Genomic DNA, 19,476 nt, shown 5'->3' on the forward strand with positions numbered 1-19,476 from the left:
ATTAAGGGTTTGTCATTTCCAGTGGCAGGCCATTTTAATGCGAATGGACATTGCATTAAAGGCATATCTGTTTGCACTGGCAGTTGTTTATAAGGCAGCAATGAAATAAGTAATTTGAAGAAACAGAACTGATTGTGTGTGTGTGTGTGTGTGTGTGTGTGTGTGTGTGTGTGTGTGTGTGTGTATGTGTGTGTGTGTGTGTGTGTGTGTGATGTATATATGTGTGTGTGTGTGTGTGTGACTGCTCTCTGTGGGTCAGAAGGTAAACACATCACCTTAGTACAACAGGCCAAGGCCACTCAATCATGCGTTTTATGTTTCACGACTCAGCAGACATGAAGGTTTAGTGGTCCAGTTTTCTTACTTGTTGACAATGTACTTTATCTTTCTAGATCCCCAGATTTTCACGATGAGGTTAAAATCAAGCTTCCACCTTCTCTGACGGACCATCACCACCTTCTCTTCACCTTCTACCACATCAGCTGTCAGCAGAAACAGAACACTCCTCTGGAGACTCCAGTTGGCTACACGGTGTGCAAGCAAACACACACACACGGCTAGAATAGAGGACATTGGGCACATCTCTCAGGCACACGTGTATTGCTTTAAGAATCTTGCCCCTTGCTGTCCCCCCCCGGCAGTGGATCCCAATGTTACAGAATGGCCGTGTGAGGACCGGTCACTTCTGCTTACCCGTGTCTCTGGAGAAGCCACCGCAGTCCTACTCCGTCCTCTCTCCTGACGTAAGACACACTCACACACACTCACACACACACACTCACACACTGAAAGTGCTATACAGACTTGAACTCAGAGTAGTTGGGTAAGTTTTTGTTGCTGTTAAAAATAGGCGGTGTATTAATATGGTGTATTACTTTGTTTGCTGGTATCTGAGAAGTAATGCGCATTGCAAATGTAGTTTAATTCATGTGTTGTTGTTGTTGTTGTTATTGTTGTTGTTATTTTGATTATAGGTTCCTCTGCCTGGTATGAAGTGGGTGGATAATCACAGAGGAGTGTTCAATGTTGAAGTTGTAGCTGTGTCCACCATCCACACCCAGGTATCTTCTCTCTGGTTCTTACGTTTCTAACAGGGCTCCTGGTTCCTGTATTGCTGGTTTGTATTGTGTTTGGCCGTGGTAAGGAAAGAACTGTCATTATCCCAATATCCCCTCCTCCTCCCCAGGACCAGTACCTCGACAAGTTCTTTGCGCTGGTGCACGCCCTGGATGAGCACATGTTCCCGGTGCGGATCGGAGACATGCGCATCATGGAGAACAACCTGGAGGCGGAGCTTAAGGCCAGCATCGCGGCGCTGAGCTCCTCCCAGCTGGAGCCTGTGGTTCGCTTCCTCCACCTGCTCCTGGACAAGCTGGTGCTGCTCGCCGTGCGGCCGCCTGTGATCGCGGGACAGATCGGTACTGCGTTTGTCCCTCAGCAAACCCACCCGGGTGTCCTATTGTCTTGCCATTTTAAAGTAACTTAATTCCCCATCTCCTGTTTTTGTTGCAGTGAACCTGGGTCAGGCTTCGTTTGAGGCAATGGCGTCCATCGTGAACCGTTTACACAAGTATCTGGACACCAGTCAAGACACGCATGGCCGCAACAGCCTCCTGTCCTCCTACATCCACTACATCTTCCGTCTCCCCAACATGGACCCCAACTCTCCCTCCCCGGGTAACGCCTCCCCACCGCCTCCCTCTCCTCCAACAACTGGCCTGTACGTGAACGTTTACAAGGATGATAAACCGCTCCTCATTTCTCTCTCCTCTTTATGCTTTGTATCCATGGTAACAGGCCCTGGAGGCTTGGGGGGTTCTGTGCATTATGCCACCATGGCCCGATCCGCCGTCAGACCCGCAAGCCTCAACCTCAACCGCTCCCGGAGCCTTAGCAACAGTAACCCCGACATCTCGGGCACGCCTACATCCCCGGATGACGAAGTACGCTCCATCATCGGCAGTAAGGTAGGAGTGGCTCGCGTTTAGAGTTGACGTGCAGAGAGATTTCTTTTTGTGTCTGGCTGACCAAGCTGGCTTTAGGCAGTACGCTTTATTGCGTACCAGGTCCAGATGAATCTTTAACTTGACCATTTTTCCCCTAAGAGAATTGAGATTGCCTGCATTTTTCATCACACCTCTAGCATCATCTTGTCACTGCAGTCCATGTTACAGTGATTTAAAAATTTCATTTAGATGTAGCATCTCAGTCCATAGTTCAGGCCTGTGGTGTTGTCCCATGTGTAACCTCTGCTGTGACTCTTAAATCCTGGGTGCCTGATGAGTCCCAGCAGGTGTTGTATTAACAGAAGGTGATGGACCCTTTCTGAAATGCTGACCAAACTGTTGCATTGCAACTATATAGCTCACCAACAGGGCAAACATTAGTTTGGACATCTTATCTGTATAACCCCTATAACATCAACCTATGCAAAAATAATTACATAAGAAGTTGTAATGAGCAGCAGGGCTTCATGTAGAGTGTGCTTGAATGTTTTTATTACAGTTAAAGGAACTATATGAACTGTTTAATTTGCTGTGAAAGTGTAATTAATATATAGTGTTGCTTATCTGCCAAAAATGTAATATTTCAATAACTGTGTTTAATGAAATTCATGTGATTCACGAAGTTTATTTAAGGTCCGATGTTTAGTTTCACTGAAGTGCTACGGCTACATAGGACAGCAAAACGCTTTTTCGTTATTGATCTGTTACCATGGCTACACTTTCCAGATCTCATAATGTTTCTGTCATATACTAAATTAATAATCCTGTTTTAACAAAATAAAATGAAACTGCTGACTGACCTACCTGCTTTCTGAGTAAGATCCATGTTGCGTAATGACTTCTTTTGAACTAAATGTCTCTTATCCCGCTCTCTTACCTGAGGCATTGACTTGTAACCTTTGACCTGTCATTGTTCCCTTGCTTGCTCCTGCCTGGATCTTGTAACCCTGTGACCCCTTTGCTTCCCTCCCCTTTGGCTGGCAGGGCTTAGATCGCTCCAACTCCTGGGTGCACACCATGGGTTGCAAGAGCGCCCCCTGGGGGACCAGCCCTGGCTCAGCATCTGATACTGTGCAGGTCATTCAAAAATCCTCCCCTTTAAAAATAAAAAAACAACAACAAACAAAAACCCACATACTTGTCCAGCACCATAAAAATACAGTTTTTGTTTAAACTACCCCTTTAATTTGTTTTTAATTTAATTCATTTATTTTTCCTAGTCTTGTGTTCCCTCATCCAACGGCTACAGCTCTCCCCATAGATTTGATTTGGGCCTGTCAGGTGAATCTGGTACAAATCATCCTGTATCTCATTAGTCGTCGGTTTGTTTGGCTATAAGGACTAGGTGTCGCTCTCCAGAAGGTCTAACTGAGATTAGTGGCCTGTAGTGAGGGTCTGCTTCAAGAGCTTGTGCAGTTGTTGGGGTTCTTCAAACCAACTTGCAACAGAAGGAAAAACAGCTCCCTGTTAATGGCCCAGATTTCATGGAGCTGAGCGACTTGAAGGTAGTGAAGGCCAGGGCGGTGCTCACCAGGACACTCGGCTACTAGCTGGGGGATTTGTCTGTGTTGTCTGTGTCTTCATGAGAATGTGACGCCCAGTGAAGTGATCTTAATGCACAGGCCACCCCTTTCTGAGAATATACTGTAGCTTTACAGCTGATTTTACATTAAGTAAAAATGGCTGTTTTAGGATTAAAAAAACACATTTGTATTAGAAAGTGCACTGAGCATCCCTTGAAAGGCAGGACTCTGTTTGTCCTATTTAAAGATCACAAAAGGCCTGATGATCTTGTGCCAAACAAAACTACTGTCAGTGAGTGTTTTTGTATCGTCTGAATGAACGTTTAAGCCACTGGGAAGAGGAAGAGGGCTTGAGGGGTCATCTCCATCTCTCCATCTGTTTTCCTTTCTGTCATTCTCCACTCTGCAACACACACTTTGCCTTCTGCACAGTTGCATAGTTGTCTTCCTAACACAACTAGAAATTGCACTGAGCACTGCATGGCCATACAATTGCTTCTTTCACGCTCCCACTATCACTATTGTGTGTGATTGTGTGTGATTGTGTGTGATTGTGTGTGATTGTGTGTGATTGTGTGTGTGTGTGTGTGTGTGTGTGTGTGTGTGTGATTGTGTGAAAGGGAGAGAGAGAATAGGACAATTTGATTATCATTTTATTATTTTTGTGATTTAGTCATTTGTGGTGTTTTTTTAAACTGTGTGTATCTTTTGATTATAGTTGTGTAGGATTGCACATTTATTTTTATTCATTGTCTTTATAGATATACATATATACAGAACATATTTTTTCTGTCTGTAAGATTGCATAAATATAGATCCTATAAAATATAAGCCTGCAAGGTCTTTCTTATGTAGAATAGAATAGAATGCCTTTATTGTCACTATACGGATGTATAATGGGATTGAAAGCCACTTTTTTTTCAGTGTAAACATACATGGAATAGGGGATGAATAAAAATAGAATTTAACTTTATAAAAGAATATAAAAATGTGAATCTCCAGTGAATATCCTTATTTATTATACTTTAAGTATTACTTTGTAGCTTCATAGGACGGCTCACTGAGGTTGGAATCTTACTTTTAGCATAAGGGAGGAGAGTTAGTGTTTATTTTTATGTATTGTGTGTGTGTGTGTGTGTGTGTGCGCGCGCGTGTATGCGTGTGGCGGTGTGCTGAGTAGCATATGAGCCCACACATTCTGTCCTTCACACTAATCTGTTGTCACCCTTCCATTCATCTCCACCCATAGGCCATGGAGCGCACAGGCAATCGCATGTCATCGCACACTGAGAGCGCCAGTTTCTTGCAAACTTTAACAGGACGCTTGCCGACCAAAAAGGTAGAGACCCGCCATCATGGGGGAGGAGCCAACCCCCTCCTCGCCATGCCCTACACCTGTCTTGTCTGTGTGCTTCTTGATTGGATGGCGTTTGGTGTGGTGGTTGTGGTCTTGTCGGTCGCTGATGTACGTGTTCCATCTCGTCGAGAATGCCATCCAATGGTTGTGTGATGAAGGAATGATGTCACACACACATGCTATTTGGAGCCTGCTGTCAACCTGTCCCTGCTTGTTGGAGACTGTGTCCGAGTGGGATTGTATATCCATACTTACGCAGACCAACACCTGCAAAACCTTCTCCCTGTTCAATCCTGGGCTCCACTCTTCGCAGCACCCAAAGGGAACACATGTCAACCGAGCACACATTTCCTCCTGTAGTAGTAGCAGCTGAGGCTCAGTGGTGTATTCGTATGAAGGTTCTTCCTGATAGGTCTGTCTGAGGTGTAGTGGTGACGCGTGATTGGTGGTCGGGGTATCTGATGGTCTGGTGGTGGTCCACAGCTCTTCCACGAGGAGCTGGCGTTGCAGTGGGTGGTGAGCAGTGGCAGCGTGAGGGAGGGAGCCCTTCAGCAGGCCTGGTTCTTCTTCGAGCTGATGGTGAGAACTTCAAAGGGACGTTCATAACAAACCTGTGCCTGTTTTAAAGGGCATATCTCGAAACCGAAGGCCTGCTTTTGCTGAAAGTGAACCTAACATTAAGAAACATGTTGCCTTTTAGCATTGCATGCAACATTTACCAATTTTTATTCATATAGTGATGTCAGATGTAATGTATATTGTTTAATACACTGTAATAACCTATAGGTTTTAATAAATAAAAAAAAAAACAGTGAACTTGTCTTGTAAAATTCTATATTTGATACACAATGACTTTTTTATTCCCATATGCTTCCAGGTTAAAAGCATAATCCACCACTTGTACTTTACTGACCGTCTGGAGTCGCCCCGGAAGAGCCGCGTGCCTGAGCGCTTCATGGATGACATCACTGCTCTGGTTAGCACCATTGCAGGTGACATCGTCTCCCGCTTTCAGAAGGTAAGACGGTCAGCTTTTAATCATCGTTTATTCCCGGTAAACACGGGTCCTTTGTAAAACTGAATGATATCGTTCAAGGCAAACCTTGCATAAATGCAAAAAAAAATATTTTTTACTTTTCATTGGTGAGAATTTGTATTCGTCATGTCTTGATGGTTTAATTTGTGTTTGATCAGGATCTGGAGCTGGTGGAGAGGCTCAACACAAGCTTGGCTTTCTTCCTTAATGACTTGCTGTCCGTCATGGACAGGGGCTTTGTCTTCACTCTCATCAAAGCTTACTGGAAACAGGTGCGTGACAGTTCATCACGATGCTTTGCCTACTTCTAATTGTTCCATGTAAAGGCCGGAAGGGTCAGCTGGCCATAAAGCCTGATGGGATCAAGTTTTAAGTCTGCAGCTCTCTTCTCCTCCAGGTGTCCACCAAGTTGTACGCCCTGCAGAACCCCACTCTGGAGTCCCTGCGATTGGACTTCCTGAGGATTGTGTGTAGCCATGAGCACTACGTTACCCTCAACCTGCCCTGCAGTCTGCTCACCCCACCTGCTTCTCCCTCCCCCTCTGTGTCCTCTGCCACCTCGCAGGTATGACAATCACACTCCAAAAAAAAATGATGATAATGATGATGATCACCCTTCCTCTGGATTTCACTCTTTCTGCGTCCCTCTCTTTCCAGAGCTCTGGTTTCTCGACCCATGTGCAAGACCAGAAGATTGCTAACATGTTTGAGTTATCCGTACCCTTTAGAGAGCAGCATTACCTTGCTGGTTTAGTTCTGACTGAGCTCGCCATTATCCTGGACCCTGAAGCTGACGGGTCAGTACACTGGTGTGTCTCGTCTCATCTCATCTCATTTCATCTCATTGCGTCCTTCTTTCTCGCTGCCTTGTCATATAACTGTCAGTGTATTAGACACTTGAACTTGTGTGTATTTTCAAACTGTGACTTTTTGAACATGAAAAGTGTTCCGTATCATTTGTCAGCCATATCAGGAGATCCGTTGCTCATGTCCATGGCAGTGCTGCATCTATCTTCACTGGAACCATTACTTGCATTTCCATCACACTGACTGGGGTCTGTCAGTGTTCATTTTTTCATATGACTTCTCTCCGTCTGTGTCTAGGATGTTTGGCCTGCATAAGAAGGTAATCAGTGTTGTCCATAACCTGCTGTCCAGTCATGATTCTGACCCCCGATATGCTGACCCCGAGGTCAAAGCCAGGGTCGCCATGCTCTACCTGCCACTCATAGGCATCATCATGGAGACCCTGCCCCAGCTCCATGACTTCACCGGTACGTTCAACAGCTCTTGGAGTTTGATGACGCTACTGATTACAATACACTTGCGTTATACAGAGCGACAAAATGCAATCTGCTTACTGAATCAATCCTGGATAGTATGATTGATGAGTAAGAACTCAAGAAACCAGAATACTGATAGTCTACAGCAGGGGTGGCCAACCCGCGGCTAGCGAGCCGCATTCGGCTCTTCGCCTGGTTTCATGCGGCTCCCCAGCCGGTCCGCGGACCACCTGCACAAACGGGGCGACACACTGCTACGTTTTCGTGGTGCGCGGTTAGTTTACAAGCCTAGCGAGCCGCTAATACTTTTAAAACCGGCGTAGTGGAAAACACGCATTTGACTGTCTTCACAGCTAATAATTTACACTAATAATTTACTCTAATTTACACTACAAAACATTGTGCATTCCTTCACAGGGAGGCGTGTGCCGGACGTTTGTTGATGTGGTTTGACTTTTGAAACCTCTTACAGAATCCCATAACCAGTGGGGCCGCCCCGGTTGCTCGGCAACAGATGAGCAGGAAGCAGAGGGCAACAGCATGATCAGTCAGACCGTAGCCATGGCAATAGCAGGCACCTCGGTACCACAGATGTCACGGCCCAGTAGTTTCCTGTTGAACCCACAGGTACTGTGGCTTAGCCTGCTGATAGTGCTGAGTTTAACTTGCTTGATTTGCATCTTTGCATATTTTTGTTCGTAACGAACATGTAGTGTCAGGCATTTTGTTTTTGCATAGTCCCCAATGCCTGTATTTGTTCCTTATTGGAACACTTGCATCAATACACTCGTCAGTACTGGGATTTGAACAGAATCAACTGCTTTTAAACATGCTCGAGCCAATTTGCTACATTAATTAGACTTCAGTTGATGTCATTTAACAGCTTCTTCCTACAGCTACATTTTTTTTTTGGCTCAAGGAAATAATATTTGGCAAGCATTTCATGTATTTAACAAGGGTTATGTCTGTTAGAAAGACTGATATAGAAAACACTCCCTCCAGTACAGTCTGTATGAGTCTCTCTCTCTCTCTCTCTCTCTCTCTCTCTCTCTCTCCGTTTCTCTCTTTCGGTCTCTAACTCTCCCTCCATCCCTCTCTTGCCCTTGCTCTCCCTCCATCCCTCCATCCCTCTCTTGCCCTTGCTCTCCCAGGCCAGCCGTCAGCATGGAACCTTCTCTCCTGAGTCCAGTCGCAGTTTGCTCATCTGCTTGCTGTGGGTGTTGAAGAACGCAGATGAGATGGTGCTGCAGAAGTGGTTCACTGACCTCTCCGTGTCCCAGCTGAACCGCCTGCTGGACATGCTGTACCTCTGTGTCTCCTGCTTTGAGTACAAGGTGACACACACACACACACACACACACACACACACACACACACAGGCTTGAGTTTCATTCACATCTTCCCTTCAAATGTAAAGTCAATTCATCATGATGTCCGATTAACAAGTAAAGACGTGTGTTCTTCTTATCCATCCATCTCATGCCAAAAGACCCATTTTTTGTTCATGCAGGGGAAGAAGGCGTTTGAGCGCATGAACAGTCTAACTTTTAAGAAATCTAAAGACATGAAGGCAAAGTTGGAGGAGGCCATTCTGGGCAGCATCGGAGCCCGGCAGGAGATGGTGCGACGCAGCCGAGGACAACTGGGTTAGTGCCGGGCCTTGTGGCTTCCTGGTTTGGCTCTCGAGAGCGTGCTGAGACTGTGCGTCCAGGTTGAGTTCTGTTGGTACTTCTCAAACGTGTGCCGTTCTCTCCGTCAGAGCGTAGTCCCTCCGGAAGTGCCTTTGGTAGCCAGGAGAACCTGCGCTGGAGGAAGGACATGACCCACTGGCGACAGAACAGTGAGAAGATGGACAAGTACGACCACTCGCGTCCACACTCTGCTGAACACACATCCGCCATTTTAATCGAGTAGAACTACATTCCTTTAGCAAATCTTTGAAAGGAATTGACCCTGTGTTGAATAAGAAAAAAATCATCCTGACAGCTTAGGACTGCTTAGAACTTTAAGTTCTGTGGGAATCTCCTTTTGTGTAATCTTCATTCCATGTGTCCGTCCATTATTTAATTTGTGATTTTTATTTATTTTTTTATTTGTCCTCTCAGTTCAGTCAACACAACACGTTATGCTCCATTAAGCTTTTGGTATGGAATAACTCCTCCATTTCACCTTGTTCTTTCATGTACTGTGTATTCAGGGGCCAGAGAACAGTCAGGTATTGTACATCTGAAGTGTGCTTCAGAACCACCCCCTCTGCTCCGCCTCCAGTTGAAGAGTTGCCCCCCCCCCCCCCCCCCTCGCCTCTCCTCCCTTCCCCTGCTCTGTCGTTCTGGTTGTTCTGGTGCTTGGAGTGGTTGGTTTGTAGTCGGACTGCCGTGTCTGTATAACCGCTAACAGTGGCTTGGCCGTGCTTGGGGGTTGGTGTGCCTTTGTCTGCTTGGGATGGAAAGCGGTGATTGCCTGACTGCTTGGGTGGTGGGACTGTGACCTTTTCAACCAGCAGTGAGCTGCCCCTCTAGGATGAGATGATCTAGGCCTTGCTCTTTAGACTGGGGCATTATTACGTAATGCTATAGATGCTGGCGGATGTTCCTATGGTGAATGACTTGACGTGTTTGTGTGGTTTGTCTAATATTCAGTGCAAATGCGCCAACATGCATCTATGCCTCTGTGCTCGGCTTCTGCTATGCAGCTGTGTGGCAGTGTCCATTAGTGCTAAGGATTTAGGATTACAGGAAAGGTTTATGAACATCTAGGGTCACAAAATAAATCGGATTATTCCTGTTTGGAATCTCCTTGCTTATCACCCATTTGAGCAGGAAGCAAAGCTAGCTGGCGATAGTAGTTCTTGGATGCTTCAAACATATTAATGTATGAATTGAATATTAATTAAACAGTATCGTGAATTGCGTCGTTAATACCAATACCACGTCTTTTGGTACAAGTTAGTACTAGATTTTTTCCCCCATATTGTCTGTGCTATCATTTGCCACTGAATCTGAGACCACCACCACCACCACATTGCATTTGCCCATTCAAGTATTATTCTAGACATGCCCTGTGTTGAAGTATGAGGCATGCTGGGGGCCTAATAAACACTTCTTCATTCTGCTGGTTACTACTTGGTGTCTGGTTTATTACCCAGTGTCTGTGTACAATATTAGAAACAGTAACACAGTTGGAATGTCAGTGGATAATACTGCCCCCATCATCCTGCTGAAGGCTTGGAATAATGAGTTGTTTTATGTTTATGGGAGTGCTGCAGATGGGATCATTACAGATGTGGTTACTAAGTTCGGTGGATCATACTGTGTGTTGTATTCACAGAAGCTGAAAGCTCACTGCTGTCTGTTCACTGTCAGCTATTTTGGAAAACCACCTGACCTCCGTGAACTACTGAGACTGTTTTCTAGATGTAAGGTTTTGGTTCAGGATGGTTGTGCACAAGCATGTTTGTTCCCATGTGAATGTGTTACCTAATCCTCAATTTCCAGATATGCCATGCTAGTAGAACTCTAGGGTTTTGTAATTACAGTTGGTTGTTAGCTAGTTCCTGGATGCATCGTTTTGTAATCACAGCAGTATTTTACAGCCTAGAGATACTTCTGTTCGTAGTGGCTTTGTCTGTAAAAACAGATTTCAACGTTTTTATAACAATTGAAAATTGTCATTTTACAAACCCTAAAATGCAGCCAGTATACATTTTCAGCTCTATACTCTGTATTGATATGTGGCTTTATTAGAGTCACTGCTTGAGTCTTCATCCCTTATTAGGGGTACATGTTCACTAGCAGTCATTATAAAAAATAAAACATCTGTGCGTAATGCAAATAAAAGCATTGGCGTCATGTCAACCAATCCCGTGAGAGCAGTAAATTGTGTAGCTTTTTTGTGCGAGTATGACTGAATGAGTATGACTGCGTTAATCATGTTATTACAATTTGTGATGAGAATTATGGATGGGTACATCCAGAATCGAATGCTGCAGAAACATAATTATTTACTTAAATAAGCCATCTATTAGGTTTTGCAGCAGTTTATTCCAGCACTTTGTGTGCATGAATTACAGCAATGTCTCTGACATTTACTGCTTAAATAACACACCCATTTTTCTACCAGCCACGCCCGCTAAGAGACCATGCTTGGCCTGGCCAGACAAGGGTGTCACTGCCAGCAGACAGGTAGCTCAATTCTAGCTCTTCTAGCTGGTCACTGTGAGCGGCTGGAGTTCTCGATGGCAGCTTGAACATGCATAGGTGTACATCCTCCTTTCACCTTCTCTGTGCGGTACCCACCTCGAGATTTCTCCCTCAGCCTTTCTTTTAACCGGCGCCCCCATCTGGCTGCTTTTTAACTGGTTCCTGTGTCTTTGTGCCCACTTGGTGTCTGTGGGGCTCCCGCTGCGCTATGTCCCGTGTGTTTGTGCGTGTGTGTGGCATCTTTTAAACGGTCGGTGTGCTGTGCAGGTTTAAGGAAATTCTGCTGCGCAATGGGAGAAGCCAGGACCCCTTATTAGTTAGGTTTGTAAGATCAGAACATTTTTTTTTCTTTCTTAAATTTTAAAAACCCTCTCTTACAGGCCCTTTGTACATTATCTTCACTGGAAGGCACACATAATGCATCTCAGAGGGGCAGGTTTTGATGTTGCCTAGTCTGTGTTGAACACAAATGGAAGGGGCTTAGAATTGTTTCACATTTATGCGAGCTATGTGTTGAACATTAGGTACAGATGGCTGCTTTAACGTCCCTGGACCTGTATACAAGAGGCTGCGTACCTGTGTTTACACTCATTTGAATGCTTGTGCAGAACACGTTATTGCATTCAAGGGGAGCCCTCTAACCCACAGCATAAAGCAGTTCTAAAAGTGCCTTTTTCACTTTGGCAGAACCAGAGCCGAGCTCGAGCACGAGGCACTTATAGATGGCAATCTGGCAACCGAGGCCAACCTTATCGTTTTGGACACTCTGGAAATCATAGTGCAGGTAAATATTTCAAAAGCCGACCTTCATTCTTTAATGGATGGCTGCGGTGAGCATTAAGCATGCGTCTGTGTAATTGCTACATCCTGTTTAGACCGTGTCTGTGACTGAGTCGAAGGAGAGCATTCTGGGAGGGGTGCTGAAGGTCCTGCTCCATAGTATGGCCTGCAACCAGAGCGCCCTCTATCTGCAGCACTGCTTCGCGACGCAGAGAGCCCTGGTCTCGAAGGTGAGCACACGCTCGTACAGTGGCCCAGTCTTTTTCCTCAGAGGGTCTATTCAAGTATGAGTCGTGCCCTAAAAGGTTTGCGTGCTGACGGGGTTTCTGGTTTCTGTGCATGGTGGTGTAGTTCCCCGAGCTGCTGTTCGAGGAGGAGACGGAGCAGTGCGCTGACCTTTGCCTCCGCCTGCTCCGTAACTGCAGTAGCTGCATCAGCACCATCCGCTCCCACGCCAGCGCCTCCCTCTACCTGCTCATGAGGCAGAACTTCGAGATCGGGAACGTGAGTGCTGAAAAAGGCTTCAAGTGCACAATGTAGACCTTTGTTTTAATTATTGCACCGTTCTTTAAACCAAATCGGGTTTGTTTTTTGTTTTTTGACAAGCAATGTTGTCTTGGGCGTTTCTCCTCGAGCAGAGGTACAGACATAGTATGTCTGTGTGTGCGTGTGTATGTGTGTGTCCTGTCCGCTCCTGCAGAATTTTGCCCGAGTGAAGATGCAGGTGACCATGTCCCTGTCGTCTCTGGTGGGCACGTCCCAGAACTTCAACGAGGAGTTTCTACGACGTTCACTCAAAACTATCCTCACCTATGCTGAAGAGGACCTGGAACTGCGAGAGACCACCTTCCCCGACCAGGTCGGTCTTGTGCAGTCATTATCTGAGACATTCAAGAGGCTTCTTCATGTATAGTTTTATTTGAGAATCGATTGTTTATTTATTTATTTTTCTCATTTTAGGTTCAAGACCTGGTTTTTAACCTGCATATGATTTTGTCAGACACAGTAAAGATGAAGGAACATCAAGAGGATCCAGAAATGCTTATTGACTTGATGTATAGGTACAAAATTACAAATGCAGACAGTAAGACAAATGTAGAAATAGATCTACACCCACGTACTCTACAGTCTGGTGTCTCTTTTAAACGTAGAATTGCGAAGGGCTATCAGACGTCTCCTGACCTGCGTCTGACGTGGCTCCAGAACATGGCGGGGAAGCACTCTGAGAGGAACAACCATGCAGAGGCAGCCCAGTGCCTAGTCCACAGCGCCGCCCTGGTGGCAGAGTACCTCAGTATGCTAGAGGACCGCAAGTACCTGCCTGTGGGCTGTGTCACATTCCAGGTACACAGCCCGTCCTCTCTCACCTGCCCCTGCTGGCTGTCCTCGCAAATGAAGTGCTCCATAAATTACACGTTTTGTTTTGCCTCAGAACATCTCGTCGAACGTGCTGGAGGAGTCGGCGGTGTCTGATGACGTGGTCTCGCCAGATGAGGAGGGCATCTGCTCCGGGAAGTACTTCACCGAGGCCGGCCTGGTGGGGCTGCTGGAACAAGCGGCTGCATCTTTCTCTATGGTGAGCAAGGACGCAATGTGGGTCTTTCTAATCCTGCCGAGCGCTACGCAGGTCGCTCACTACACAAGCACTGCAGATCGCTGCATGCGACGATTCGGGTTTGTGGGCTGTTCTGCAGTAGAGGATACTGGGTAAGGGACCTTGTTTTCTCTCTCTCTGGCTGCAGGCTGGCATGTATGAGGCGGTGAATGAAGTCTATAAGGTGCTCATCCCCATTCATGAAGCCAACAGGGATGCTAAGAAGCTGTCCACCATTCATGGTAAACTGCAAGAAGCCTTTGGCAAAATCGTGCACCAGGTAAATGCTCCGACAGATGCATCAGACAGTGCAAGAGGGACCATGCAGGTTTACATCCTCGTTGGCCAATATACCAGCTGGAACTCACAGTTTTAACACAATAGCACTTCGCATTCGGACATTATTAAACGCCCACGTCTCACAAAAAGGCATTTACCAAATACACTGTAATGTTTGAACACAAGCAAATTGTGCTAGTTTGTTCTGTTTCTTGTATGTACATACATACACACAGGAAAGACAACCATGTACACACCCGTGCACTTGACTAGCCTGCTGTCAGACTGTGTAGTCCATCAAATAATTGGGTGGAATTACAAAGTCCTTATGGTTTGGCATAAGCATGACATATTCTGATTCCCACTGAGACGCATTGTGAAAATACACTCCTTTTTTCCCCCACTGACATCCACAGCTGATTTTGAACACAGTGCCAAATGACGGGGAGCTTTGCATGTGTAGGAACTTGTGTCAAAGTTGGCAACGGTGCTTCCTATGACCACATTCAATAGGCCTTGCATGTAGGCACAGCTGGGCGGGGTTGGGCTGTTGCATGGGGGATTGCGATTGTGCCCTTTGGGAACGATATCTGTGGCTACCCATAGTGCCTTGCTGTGGTGAGCCTCTGCAGGGTTTGACAGCGGGTGTGTGTTGATTTGTCTTGTATTCTTTCTGTCACACAGAGCACTGGCTGGGAGGTAGGTGGTGAACCTCGTGGTTAATGCTTGGCCCACATGTGCAAGCTGTGGGCATTTATCCTGGCTCTCTCTCTGCTGTGAATCCGATCCATTAACATTTTTTTTTATGGACATTCTGTCCATCCCTCCATCTCTCCGCCTGTGGGACTGCTGCCAATGTGTGTTTGCGGCAGCAACCTCGTCCCTCCAACCTTTCTCTTTTTCGTCATCATTCTCTCACTTCCTTCCTCTCCCGAGGAGAGGCAGTGTTGTTAACATTGCTGGTCTGGGCAGGACATGCATGGGACCTGCTCTGCTCCACTAATGATGAGTTGTTGAGGAATGCCTCACTTCGTCTGCATCATTTTCCTCATTTATTCTTAGTCCGTTTCTGTCTTCCATTAGCACCCGGCCTCGACGTGATCTCACCGCGGTCGTCATAAAGCACAGGGTTCGATTTATTGCTGACAGCCTAAACAATACCCACCGCCAAGTGAATATTAGCATACTGACAAATTGGCAATGTTTTGCCCAGCCTTCTTGAACTCTTAATTGACAGTTGGTCGAATACATTCCACTTTTTTCCTTCTCTGGGAGAGTGATATTGCAAAGTTAACATGCTTTTTCAAGATGTTTATGGAATTCAACAGCGCTAGCGGTCTCCGTTTAACTAGAACTAAATCGACCCCTGAGTTACAGTTTGTTTGTGTCTAGTTTGTCATATATGTCTTTATAATGTTTAACTGCATGATACAGACCAGCAAATTCCCATTCCATGGACAGAGTAGCATGATTCTGTCCTGTCCCTTAAGTGCTTGCACTGTGGAGAATGGGGTGTCCTGTCTCTTAATCCATCCCACACTCTCTCACCTCTCTTTTCCCTACCGCATGTGTCTAGTTTTGGGGTTCTTCCATGTTCTGTCTCTGTTATGTGGGAGTTGAGTTGTAGTGGTCAGTAATATTGCTGTTTTCTGTTTGTGTCTGTGTGTGGGGTTATGTTTTTGTTTGTTGGTGAGGTTCCTGGTTCCCTGATTAAATATGTTTTGTTCTCTCCTTTTTTTCTTTTCCCCTGGTTGCCGACCCCCTCCTCTTCCTACTTTTACTTATTTTGTCTTGTGGTAAGTTTCTAGTTTTAGGGTTTATTCATTTTGTTTTAATAATGAGAGTACTGACTGCAGTGGACCTAGTTTGGGCTGAGCCTCCTCAAAGAGCTGAGACTGGTGTCTGTAGGCACACTGAATTGTCAGTATTTTCATCTGGTCCGTGGAAAGAAGGCCTGCTATTGACTTGGCATGGAGTTGGCATTTTATTGACACTATATGTTTCCCTTCCCTATTCCTCACTGCAAACATCTGTCTGTATTCCGTCAACCACACTGGCACCTGGCCCCCTGACCATTCTCCCTGTTTACCATTACTCCGAGACGTTCTGGGCCAAGCCAGTGGCTAAGACTAAACCGCTTTGGTCTGTAGGAGGTGGGGGGGCCGTTCAGATGAACCATCAAACAGAGTCTTGTGCCAACTTTTTTCTCTTTGACTCTGTTCTCTCTTTTGTGGTAACATTATTCTGTTTACCATGTTATGTAGTTGTTCAAATCACAAGTTCTCACTTGTTCTGTTCAGGTCTGTTTTGGCTGAAGAATGTCTTTTAAGACAAGTGTGGTTGATTCTGTTCAGCCTAGCGGCGTTTGACAGCAGACCTGATGCCATGTTTCATTTTCAGTTCCACATGTTCTCCTCGCTAACGCCTTTGAAAATGTCTCACAATTCAGTATACGTCAATACAGAGTAGTGATTGGTCTTCCATATTGAACATTTAAAATTATGTTTCTGCTCATCTCATTATTGCAGTACTGCACTGCCAGGCTCTCTCTAAATGTTTACATGTACTCATTTACCAGACAGTGTTGACATTGCTGTTTAATCTAATACCTTATTGCTAAGTCAACATGAACTTTTTTTCTTGTCAAGTTCATGTTAATCCAGATAAACCAGAGTTACTATAATTCTGCTTGCTCATAATTTTTCTTTAGAAATATTGTTATTAAAAATCCTAAAGCTAAAAACAATAATTTTGACACTTCTTTCGTAGGTATGTAGATGGAGTGATTTTAAGGTAAATGTGAGGTAAACATTGACTTTGTGTGTTGTAGGATGGAAAGCGAATGTTTGGAACTTACTTCAGAGTTGGATTTTATGGGTCTAAATTTGGCGACTTGGATGAGCAAGAGTTTGTGTACAAAGAGCCAGCAATCACAAAGCTGGCTGAGATCTCTCATCGGCTTGAGGTATGCTCTTGATTGAAGCTCTTTAGTTAAATCCCTGTTTTTTTCTTGTATGCATGTGCTTCTGTATTTATGGGTGAATGTGATCATGTGATCATGTGTGCATGCCTGTAATGTCACACACCAACACACACACACACACACACACACTGCCACACAAACTGAATATTTCCTTTCTCAGGGTTTCTATGGGGAGAGATTTGGGGAAGATCAAGTTGAAGTCATAAAAGATTCCAATCCAGTGGACAAATGTAAACTGGATCCAAATAAGGTAGCTAATTATTTAGCATTTTTGTGTGTACGAGTTGATCCATGACTGAGGGAAAAAATACATCTGCAATCTTAAATGACTGTGCTATTCTGTGACAGGCTTTCATTCAAATCACTTACGTGGAGCCGTACTTTGACACGTACGAGATGAAAGATCGCATCACGTATTTTGACAAGAACTACAACCTGCGGCGCTTTGTTTACTGCACACCATTCACGCTGGACGGCCGTGCACACGGTGACCTGCACGAGCAGTTTAAGCGCAAGACCATCCTCACCACCAGCCACGCCTTCCCCTACATCAAGACCCGCATCAACATCATCCACAAGGAGGAGGTAACCTGGCTACAGCTGGGCTTCCCTCTGTCTCAACAAAACTCTTGATGGAAACAGATGCATACCCTTTTGAATTGGTTTAGGGAACAAACCTTAAATTTTGTCAGCAGAACACATTAACACATGGTGCAGATTGCTTAAGACTACTCTGAAGCCAATGTATAGTGAAAATTTTGAAATAACTTCTGGCCCCTCACTTCAAATATGCACTAAAGAAGGAAAATCCACTACAGATTCCCTAAATGATCTGTTTTTTTTGTGTGTGCTCAGATAATCTCCATGCCCATTGAGGTAGCCATTGAGGACATGCAGAAGAAGACCCAGGAGCTGGCCTTTGCCACGCATCAGGACCCAGCCGACGCCAAGATGCTTCAGATGGTGCTGCAGGGCTCTGTGGGCACCACCGTCAACCAGGTGACTAAGCATGTGCTCCCTCAGTACGAGACGCCCAATGTGGTTTCACGTTGAGTTTCGCTGTTTTCTTAACTAAGTGCAAGCCATGTTGCAGGCTGCATTCTTACCTGTGCAAACTCTACCTCGGTTCTTTGAGAACTGAACTCTTAATGAACTGACCACTTAATGCATGAACCACTTGAGGATGGATCTTTAGTTTCCCCCAGAGATGCAAAATGTACTCTTAAGTCACACTTGCTGAGAAACTGCAACTATTGGTGTGAAAAACACCACAAAAATTATTTTTGCAGTCTGATTTGACTGAAAAATGTCAGTCTCAAACACCTGGATGTTGGAAATCACTCCAACTAGAACAAGTTAACCGGTGTCTGGATTTTAAGGTTATGATAAAACACCAGTGGCCTGAGAAATATGGTGAAATGTAGTGGTGAATGTATGGATATTTGTAATATACACTTCATGTTTCTCCACAGGGTCCGCTTGAGGTTGCCCAGGTGTTCTTGTCTGAGATCCCAAGTGATCCTAAACTATACAGGCACCATAATAAACTGAGGCTTTGCTTTAAGGACTTTACCAAGAGGTAAAAACACTGAATTCCTACCTTAAAAGAAATGTCTGTTTCTGTTGCCTTTGTATACTTTAATCACCATTATTCTACCCCTCCATAACTAGATGCGAAGACGCTCTTCGCAAAAATAAGAGTTTGATAGGTCCTGATCAGAAGGAGTACCAGAGGGAACTGGAGAGGAACTACCACAGGTTGAAGGAAGCTCTTCAGCCTCTCATCAACAGGAAGATTCCTCAGCTCTACAAGCCCATGCTCCAGGTCAACTCACACAGGTTTGCAGGCAATTCACAACAGCAGGCCATACACTCTCCTTGCACAGTGTACTAGGTACTACATGCAGTAATAAAAACGCTTAGCAGGGAAAGCAAAGCATGGCTTTAGGAACAATCCAAAATGACAAGTCGATGGTGTGGAATAGCGAGTAAGAGAGAAATGTGTGTCCACTTTGAAGGTTTTGCACACACAATGTGCTTTGACTGTGGGAGAGAACCACAAGTCTCGCATCATGTTTAGTGTTTGGGTCAGCAATAAATGACTTTTGTGCAACAGGCCACAACTGAAAAATCATGGTCAAATCACTTAATAATTAATCTAGTTTATATTTGAAAGCTTGACTGGATATTCCCCTTTACATCATGAGTTAATAACAAACCTGTTCTTACATCATGTGCTGTATGTCTGATGACCCTTTACTTTGTTAATTTGTCGAGCAGCAAACGGACATCTTGAAAAGGTATCCGGATCCAGAAAAACTCGTTTCCATGGTTTAGTTCACTTTAGCTTAAAATTGCAGTTTAGCACTTACTGTAGTGTTTAATCAATGTAGAGTATACCAGTGTCTGGCACGTTATACCAGAAAATCTGATAAT

The 19,476-nt window shown here is 45.1% G+C and overlaps 1 protein-coding gene across 29 annotated transcripts in view; it reads left to right on the top strand.

Moving 5' to 3' along the window:
- Positions 1 to 19,476, top strand: part of dock7 (dedicator of cytokinesis 7) — a 39,242-nt gene that overhangs the window by 19,323 nt on the left and 443 nt on the right. The window contains exons 17-52 of one of the 29 annotated variants that reach the window (XM_077014862.1): positions 393 to 531; positions 642 to 743; positions 975 to 1,061; positions 1,187 to 1,418; positions 1,513 to 1,677; positions 1,798 to 1,967; positions 2,991 to 3,083; positions 4,779 to 4,868; positions 5,370 to 5,465; positions 5,764 to 5,904; positions 6,081 to 6,194; positions 6,320 to 6,487; positions 6,580 to 6,731; positions 7,027 to 7,196; positions 7,678 to 7,832; positions 8,357 to 8,539; positions 8,695 to 8,851; positions 8,965 to 9,061; positions 9,403 to 9,420; positions 11,672 to 11,725; positions 12,092 to 12,188; positions 12,280 to 12,414; positions 12,536 to 12,688; positions 12,885 to 13,043; positions 13,145 to 13,245; positions 13,336 to 13,528; positions 13,617 to 13,760; positions 13,927 to 14,058; positions 14,742 to 14,756; positions 16,897 to 17,022; positions 17,201 to 17,290; positions 17,389 to 17,625; positions 17,896 to 18,039; positions 18,513 to 18,619; positions 18,712 to 18,879; positions 19,321 to 19,340. In XM_077014862.1, the coding sequence (XP_076870977.1) occupies positions 393 to 531; positions 642 to 743; positions 975 to 1,061; positions 1,187 to 1,418; positions 1,513 to 1,677; positions 1,798 to 1,967; positions 2,991 to 3,083; positions 4,779 to 4,868; positions 5,370 to 5,465; positions 5,764 to 5,904; positions 6,081 to 6,194; positions 6,320 to 6,487; positions 6,580 to 6,731; positions 7,027 to 7,196; positions 7,678 to 7,832; positions 8,357 to 8,539; positions 8,695 to 8,851; positions 8,965 to 9,061; positions 9,403 to 9,420; positions 11,672 to 11,725; positions 12,092 to 12,188; positions 12,280 to 12,414; positions 12,536 to 12,688; positions 12,885 to 13,043; positions 13,145 to 13,245; positions 13,336 to 13,528; positions 13,617 to 13,760; positions 13,927 to 14,058; positions 14,742 to 14,756; positions 16,897 to 17,022; positions 17,201 to 17,290; positions 17,389 to 17,625; positions 17,896 to 18,039; positions 18,513 to 18,619; positions 18,712 to 18,879; positions 19,321 to 19,336 (4,600 nt within the window). In that variant the 3' untranslated portion in view covers positions 19,337 to 19,340. The other 28 variants (XM_077014858.1, XM_077014860.1, XM_077014859.1 and 25 more) reach the window with 28 other exon arrangements.

This window comes from Brachyhypopomus gauderio, chromosome 8 (genome assembly GCF_052324685.1).
Source record: "Brachyhypopomus gauderio isolate BG-103 chromosome 8, BGAUD_0.2, whole genome shotgun sequence".
In the NCBI taxonomy this organism is placed as follows: domain Eukaryota; kingdom Metazoa; phylum Chordata; class Actinopteri; order Gymnotiformes; family Hypopomidae; genus Brachyhypopomus; species Brachyhypopomus gauderio.